The sequence below is a fragment of the Rosa chinensis genome, chromosome 1 (assembly GCF_002994745.2).
Source record: "Rosa chinensis cultivar Old Blush chromosome 1, RchiOBHm-V2, whole genome shotgun sequence".
NCBI classification, from domain to species: domain Eukaryota; kingdom Viridiplantae; phylum Streptophyta; class Magnoliopsida; order Rosales; family Rosaceae; genus Rosa; species Rosa chinensis.
The window spans coordinates 31,189,830-31,198,621 of NC_037088.1; the positions used below are offsets into that span (position 1 = coordinate 31,189,830).

The 8,792-nt window shown below is 36.1% G+C and overlaps 1 protein-coding gene across 1 annotated transcript; it reads right to left on the reverse strand.

Annotated features, from left to right (window-relative positions):
• Positions 1-1,096: 1,096 nt before the first annotated feature.
• LOC112196503 (probable glutathione S-transferase) lies at positions 1,097-2,112 on the reverse strand. Its single transcript, XM_024336865.2, has 2 exons — positions 1,770-2,112; positions 1,097-1,602 (listed from the first exon to the last, which is right to left on the reverse strand). Exons 1-2 carry the CDS (start codon positions 2,076-2,078, stop codon positions 1,240-1,242), a joined length of 672 nt encoding a protein of 223 aa, XP_024192633.1. The 5' UTR covers positions 2,079-2,112; the 3' UTR covers positions 1,097-1,239.
• Between the last annotated feature and the right edge of the window lie 6,680 nt (positions 2,113-8,792).

An 8,792-nucleotide genomic window follows, 5' to 3' on the forward strand; every position in this document is an offset into this window, starting at 1 on the left:
TGTGATTGAATATAAGTTTCACTGGATTCTTTTAATCAAGTTACGTGAGCACTAGTTTAGCACTTCAGTGTTTCTTGCTTTAAGAATTTGTAATGGCAGCCATTCTGGATTATGAACATGCAACGGTAGAAACAAATCTGTAGTAGAACAATTTTTCCTGCGGGAAAGATATTAGGCAATGCTGCAGACATGACTATATATAGGAAACCCACTTAGCTTCAGAGAGAGACGACGACCTCCTCCATTGGGCTTGTATATATATCTGACAACTACATAAGCCACTTCAAAAAAACACTAACCTACATACTTTCAAAAAGAGTAGCAGCAAAGCCAGTTGCCCACTTCCGACGGGCAAACAAAGATTAACAAGTTTGTTCCCGTGAACCAAACCACCTCAAGCATCAACTTTCGGTGGCTCCCATTTGGCGAATAAAACCCATCAGAGTTTCCAGACCTAAAGACCTGAACTCTGAGCATTCTAAAAGGCGAACCCGAACAAGAAAGCACTCTGAATCTGAGGCTATATTCTCAAAAACCTTCGAGTGAATGTGCAAATGATGCATTGAGAGAGTGAAAAGCAACAATGGACATGGACGGTTTTCATGTCCATTGGTATTGCCCTGAGTTGGAGATTGGTTCTCTGACCACTTCTAATTGGTTTCTAGTCACTTAAGATATTAAGTTCTATTCCAGGACACTATTGTGATATAACATTCATATTTGTAATGGCCACCTGGAAAAGTTTCTAGCTTTGAGCTAAGACGCCATTTTTTTCTTTATATTTCTGGCACCATAGTTTTCACAGTTTATAAGGAATATATGACTAATTATACATGGTGTCTTAGCTTTTAGCTAACTGTGCCATATATAGGCATCCTTGTTTCATGCAAATGTATTCGATTGCTTACCATGTTTCAGGACACTTGTTCTGAATTTGCATCTGGTTTCTAATCTCTAAGTACCTACTAGTTTGGCTAGTAAATGAGTTCAAGGACATTGATCATTGACAGAAGAATCTCTGTTAAAGGGTTTGATAATTGAAATGTAGTTGGCAAGAACTATTCATTTAGTTCATAGTAATGTCATCTGACAAAAAAAAATTTCTTTTTATGCCTTTTGATTATTTGATTCTGGAGTTTGAATTGCACTTGACACCCAAGAAAATTCAACGTTCAAAAAGGAAATACAAATTTTCATGTACTCTTCTGCTGTTATCCATCTATGGTCTCACAAACCATTTCATTTAGGTACCTTTTTCAAGAGGTTGGCCTCTCGGAGAGCCTGAAATTTGGTGACAAGTTTGTCTCTGGGAGGCCAATTCTCTTTGATTATAGGAGCATCTGAAAAAGTCCTTTTCCATTCTGATAACAATGGAAACTCTTCTTCTGCTATCACCCTCATGCTAGTTACCTCTTCAAATACATTCTCATATTCTGCAAGCCATCCAAGTGCAATATCTGCAAAGCCAATATGCTCTCCCCCAAAGAATTTCTTCCCCTTTAGCTCCTCTTCCAAGTACTTCAAGTTCTCCTTGGCCTTCACAATACCTTCCTCTTGCTCTTTCCCCTCACTTTTAAAGGCTTCCCAAATAGATGGCAAAACCTTCATGTAAAATCACAAACCTAATTAGATAATTAAAAAAATTGAATTCTCCATCAAAATTACTCATCTCTTGTATAGAATATCATTGATCTCAAAACTCTATATGATTCTAGTGTTCAAGTAAATTATGATTATTCTAAGAAATAGTAGTAGTTCAGCTGGGTTACCTTTTCATCACCAAATTTTGCCCAACAGCGTGCAGCAGCTCTTTCGTGAGGATCTTCGGATAGCAAAGGGTTCTGTTTCCATGTTTCTTCAATGTATTCAAGGATCACAAATGATTCAGCAACTGATTTTCCATTGTGCACAAGCACTGGAACCTTCTTATGAACAGGGTTGTATTGAAGAAGCAAAGGGCTTTTGTTTGAGAGATCTTCAAAGATGGTATCATATTGGACATCTTTGAGCTTCAGTGCCCAGACTATTCTCAAAGCAAAAGGGCTTGACCATGTTCTGAAGAGCTTGACTTCTGCCATTTTCTTGGAATGAGCTTCTATGGCAGTTCAAGGCCCTTTTATGCAGAACTTTGACTAGGGAACTTTGCTGTTGTCTCCCCATATATCACTGTATTTATTATTCTGACCTTCTATGTTGCTCTCTACGACTTGGGCCATAGAAATTGGAAATGCTCATATAAAGTTTGATAGCTTAAGATAGAAATAACATGCTAAGAAAAGAGTTCAACTTCTACAACTATAAAGATTAAAGGTAAACTTTTAGTCGGGTTAAGCTCGGCAGAGGGTTGATAGGGACTCTTAAGATTCAATTGAGAAAAGCACACCTTGTTTGACATCTCCTTCCCTCCGGTTGGATACATAATTGTAATTTTCTGTTAATTGTTGTGAAACCTGTATTTAGTTTAGTCTTTACTAGCTATTCATAATTTTACAGCAGAGAGAGAGAGAGAGAAATAATAAAAAATCTCCAAAATGACTAACAATTGGGAAATATATGGGGGTGAAACTGAGTTTTGAGAAAATGAAAGGATTAGGGAAAAATACTGGTAGGATTTGTCAAGTAAGGTGTGATGTAACTAGAAGAAGGGTTCTTTTTGTTCTCTTTGGAATTTAAACATTTTGTGCCGGCGGCTTTGGAAGGAAGTGTCCCATATTCTCTTGTTAATATCTACAATAGGTACTTCTACTCTCATAACGTATGGTATTGAAAGGTTAAACTACTCGACAGGAAAATATCTTTTGATTTTTTTTTTTTTTGAGTAATTGAGATGGTGAATACTGAATGATCAATGCATACATATTAATACACCAGAAATGATTTTACTGTCCTCGCATAATCTTTTTACTTATAGTCAAGTACTTGCATACAATTTCTAAGGTGTCAATGGTAACGGAGAAGTTGATGAATTTCTAGTTTATATTTCTCATTTAGATAGTAGATTATGAATACCATGCTAATTAAGATTAAGTTTAAGGAATTTAGATCCAAATTAGTGTATGTAATCTACATCAATTACAATTCAGTAGTTACTATCCTACGATTAGGCTATTAGCTTAAATCAGATATCTAGAATAAATGATATATGTAGACATCTAATATGAATATACAACTGTAGTTGACTTTATGATCACAAAGAACTGACAATCACAAAGAGTTTCATATCCATGATGGTATCGTCCAAGCTCCAAAGCAGTGAATTTGTGGCATGTGGTTTATAACTTTATGCTTGCTCTATCTTTCATCTGGTCTGATCTTTGGAAGACTGAAAGCCAACTTGAAGGAATCCCATATCGAGAACCCCTATATTGTGTCGATTGGTATATGTGCTTGTCCCATTCGATAAAATTGGAACCATACGGAGAAGATGACACTACAAGAAAAAACATGCAATTCCGTTGTTAATCACTTTCGACAACATTCGTCTCATGTTGTAGATGCCAGAGTCGTTAAAAGTCCAAGAGTTCTTAACATCGCGCTTTGTGTTAGCCAAATAGCCACTCTCAAGTATAAGGGATGCAAGTAATAGCATAGGGATTTAAAAAAGGTTGTCGAACCCACAAAGATTGGATTCCTTTCACTAGCTAGGGTGTTAACCTAAGGAGAGCTAGAATATGCAAATGTACAATCGACCACAAACCTAGGCTCATGGTGAGTATGTGTATTGTGGTGTTGTTGGATAGAGTGGTGAACCAAATTAAAATAAATGCCCAAATTAAAATAAATGCTCAAATGCTGTTTGGGATTGCTTCGCTTAAAAAAAAAAGCTTTGTTCAAAATTTTAGATTTTATTGTGTTTGGTAAATAAATAAAAAGCAGTTTTAATTGAAAGTTATAGGCCACTAGCAGCATATTTTAGAAGTAGCCCAGAGGTTGCTTTTAGAAGCTGTTGTGGATCAAAACATGCTCTACAGTTGTTTTATGCACTGACAACACTTAAAATATTATTTATCAAACTCGAAACTATTTTAATTCACAGCTGATTATTCTCACAACACAGCAGCAGCATTTTTTTAAAAAGTCACAGCAATCCCAAACTAGCCTAAACTACTCTAAACTAAACTAGTAATATAATTGATGAAGTTAGGGGTTGGATTGTCTACCACTAACCTCCCTTGCAATTATTGAAGTTCAAGTACAAGTGATGATATTCTAATTTCCCAATTACCCTCTTTGCATTCGGATAAGACTACAAAGGCTTCAACTCCTTTAATGTTATCAATTCCAACAGGATAAGTCTAGAATTAATTACCTAAGAACAAATCCTATTACCGGTTAAGTCTCAATTCATTGTTCCTAGATGCATAAAGCTTTGAGTTTAGATAATCATGCAAGCAAACCAATCCTAGATCTAGGTGATTTTAACTCACGACCTTTATATGCACATAGAGGATGCTATCATGCTATTAATGCTCAAGGTTAACTACTCCTTAAACATTTTTTTTCATGAGATGACAAACACAACACATTCAAAGTAGTTAAGTTTGAATGAATGCATTCACTTCTTGAATTAGCATATGAAGATGAAAATCACAAATAACATCAAATGTAAATTCAAACAACAATTCATACAAGTTTGGCTAGGGCTTTCAACCCTAGCCCCAACAAAGTAACTACTCACTCATAATCATATAAATTAATTAACTTCAAAACTATAATATACATCAAGGTATATTAAAGAGTTAAGGAAAAAATGAACTAGTTGAAGCTTGACAAATCAAAGGCTAGCTCCTCATTTGTTTTCCTCTTTCAATGTTCCTTGAATCCTCCTTGATGGTGGAATGGATGGATGATAAGCTTCTTGATGGTGATGATGAATGAAATGGTGATGAAGATATGATGCTCCTTTGGCCAACTTTAAGTGGTAGTGATGGAGTAATAGTGGTGGTGATGGAGGTTGAGGAGTATAGATATTATGAGTTTGGATTTTGGGAGGTGGATATGGAGGTTTTATGAAGGAGATGAAGAGAGAAAGAAGATGTAATGAGGTAGAATGGTTGATGCCTCTTCCTTGTGAGAAGAGATGTTTATATAGAGAACAGAGAGATGAGTAAAATGATGAATGAAAGCAAAAGGGAGCAGCTCAAACATTATAAGAAGCATGGAGGTGGAGTATGAGAGTGGTAATAGATCCTAAAAACAAGGGAAAGAGTTATGAAAGAGATGAAGTAAAAAGAGGGAAGTAATGATGAGCTATGAGAGTGTAGAGTAGAAAAGATGACTTAGGAGAAGAGTGGAGTAGCTGCTTTCTTTATTGTGCATGCAAAACATGAAAATGAAGATGATGGGTGGTTTTGGGTCACCAAAGTCAATGTGACAACCAAAAGAGAGAAGGTGCATAGGGATGCCTATTATCCAAAGGATAATATGATTGATTAATTTTGTCATAATCTTGTAGGAATGTTTTAGGGCTTTTCTTGATAACTTCAGCATCATAGACTTTCCAAAAATGCACAAGAAATCCGCTCAAAGAAGGTTCTAGGTCAAACTGCAATGTTTTTACTAGGATACGTCTCTGAAGCTTCCTTCAATTGAATCTCCTCCGAGACTTTAGAATTAGCCTTCAACTTCTTCATACCAAATATTCCTCGATAAGTGTAGATAATTTTGGTAAAATTTCAGAGCTTAGTTCACCGTGGTTTGGCTGAAAATTCTACCGGAATCTATTTAGTCTTTTAGTCAGAAATTTGAACCTATCTTTTGAAGGCCTTACACTCCGATCTAGCTCTTGCACTTTTAATAAGAAATGATCCTTAGGCTCTCTAGAATGAATATGGAAAGTTTCAACTCATTTTGAGTTCGTTTGGTCAGGCTGTCGACCTCATTTTTTGTCTAGCTCTCTTGCTCCTAGCCGGAGTAGGAAAATATGCTAAAGTTGACTTTGTAGTGCATTTTCATGCTTCTTCATCATTTCCTAGCTTGATAAGGAAAACATAATAAATATATATATAAATAAAAACAAAGGTTAAGCAAAAGTACAAGATTAGGCAAATAATGGTATTGGATTAGTCAACATTAAATTGGACTTTAGAACAAGTAATTTCCATGTTTTATGGCACAAATATGTATATGAATTATGATCCAACACTTTACACGTCAAAAGGAGGCAAAGCAAATTGTTGTCATTATTCAACAATGAGCTTTGCACGTTGTCACAAAACTTTTGACAACATTTCAAGCATGTATTGTAAGTTTTAACAACTCTCCCGGCATGTAGTCTTTAGCTTTCGACAAATGGTATGTTGTCATATTACTGAATACGTTGTTATAACGTTTCAGTATATATTATTGCACAATTTACTGGATTCATCTTTCATGTACCTTTACAAACATTAACCATTACTTAAGCACATTCACATGCCAATATTAGTACACTATAACCATGTAAAAGAAAAAAATACATTGTTTGACCAACTAAATAGGGTTTTTGTCCACTTACCCCATTAAGTTTTTTTAATTCCCCCTTACCCATAAAGACTCTAATAAGGTCTTCCTTAATACCTAATTAAGTTTTTTTTTTTATTTATTTATTTTTGAGACCATTTTACCCTCATCCCTTTGTTACATAGATAGAGAGAGAGAGAGAGAGATAGAGAGAGAGAGAGAGAGAGAGAGAAGTCATAGGAGACTTTGCAGGATTTCGGTCAATGATTGCCGGTCACCGGATTCGGGTCACTTACCGCTGGAATCTGGTCACCGGCCCCAGAATCCTGTCACCAGCCGCTAGAATCCAATCACCGGTCACCTTCCATGAGACTTTTCTGAAAACCTCATTGAAGGTCCTCAAAGAGTTCGTCAAAGATCTCATAGGTCGTTGGAAATGTTTAATGCCCCCCAATAGGCCTTTATTGGGGGTAATAAAAGTTTATGTCGTCGGAAGTCCCTACAAAGGTCGGAGATCTCATATGGGGCCGAAATGAGAACTAATCTCTCTAAAATTAGACAAATAAAACTTTGATTAAGGAAAAAAAAAAAGATTACATTAATTCAAAATATTTATCGCCCCTCAATAGACATCTATTGCCCCCTAATAGACCTCTATTGCCCCTCAATAGCCCTTTATTGCCCCCTGATAAAACTTTTTTTTCTTTTCTTCTGGCCTTCTGCCCTCCATTTTCAAAAAAAAATATATATGATTTGGGCACCTAGAATTGATTTACATCATCGCTTTCCAGTACCATCACTTTCTAGAATTGATCTTGGTGACGGATCATAGAGATAGTAGGGTATGTAGAAGCCTTTCCCGGCCTATAATTGTCTTCTTTGTCTTCTCTTCTTCATGAACACGATCATGGCAATGGATGAATGAGATGACGTCACCTTGGGCTTATGCTCAGACTCAAAACCAGCGCTCTTTGCCTCCATCATCCGCACATCGGCTTCATTGAATTCACCGCCGATTTTTCAGATGTTGCAGTCAGACCCCGTAATCAACTTGACCACAACTCCTAATTCAATGACGCTTGATTCACATCAACGAGGACCCATGCACTAACAACCACCGATTAGGTTCGTTACCTTGCCCAGTGAGCTTGTCCTACCTGAACTGATCGCTGACAACCCAATCCGAGCCAGACTACTAGACTCTGATATCGACGAGCACTATTCTTTCGTTGGCGGCCCTGATCTGGCCTATGATCCCATGTTGCTAGGGGAGAGGGAGAGAGAGAGAGAGAGAGAGAGAGAGAGAGAGAGAGAGAGAGAGAGAGAGAGAGAGAGAGAGAGAGAGAGAGAGATGTTGAGTGACATGATAGTAGTTTGTTAATTAGTTTAAGGGCAAAATGGTCATTTGTGGTTAAATTAGGTTAGTGGGAACAAAAATCTATTACTGGGATAAGCGGGATAATTTTGACTCATTTTAGTGCTATTGGTCAAGGACCCATCTAAATATAAAGCTGAAATCTTTTGTTACAATGACAACCCAATCCCTAAAATCAATCCATAGACATTCCTAAAATCAAATCGGCTTAAAGCCCGGCTCCACAAGTCCACCAAAATCCTATTGCCAATAGAAACCAAGCACAAACATATCAAATTAATCAACTCATTCAAACCGGCCTGTCACAATTCACCACCAACTATATGGTCAAGTACTGCTAAAGGATTATAAGAAGAAGATAAAATTAGATATAAACCCAAAAATATAAGCTTCTATTGAGAAAAACTCATAGATATTTTTCTTTCAATTTACACCCATTCTACATGAGCAAACCTTCCATATAGAGTATATGTCTATAATTAATAGATTTTCTCATTCTTTGATATATCTAATAGGCCCTTTTGATTATTGAGAGTTAAATTATGTATCTTGCTTAATCTTATCATCCATTTGAATTTAAAATATTAAGCTAAAAAATCAATTCATTTTGACTTTATCATAATGAATTACGTCCTAAATTTCTTCCTTGCTTTATATTTTGATTATTGACTTGAGTATATATTTCTATATATGCTCATTACAATAGTAGTTCATTTCCAGCACAAATTTCAATTCTTGTTTCCTTATATGTAGGTATTTTCTTTTTGAATAGATTTTCAATTTTCTTTTCCTTGATGGGGTCAATTATTGTTTCAAAAGATGGAAAGAGATTTTGATTCAATCACTGGGAGAAAATGTTTTTCTTGCTTGAAAGAAAGGGCAAGGGGCAAGCAGGTATGATACTTCTCGCTTGTGTCTATGAAGAACAACTAAAGAAATGTTCTTAAAGAAAAGAAAAGGATTCAAGATGGGGTCA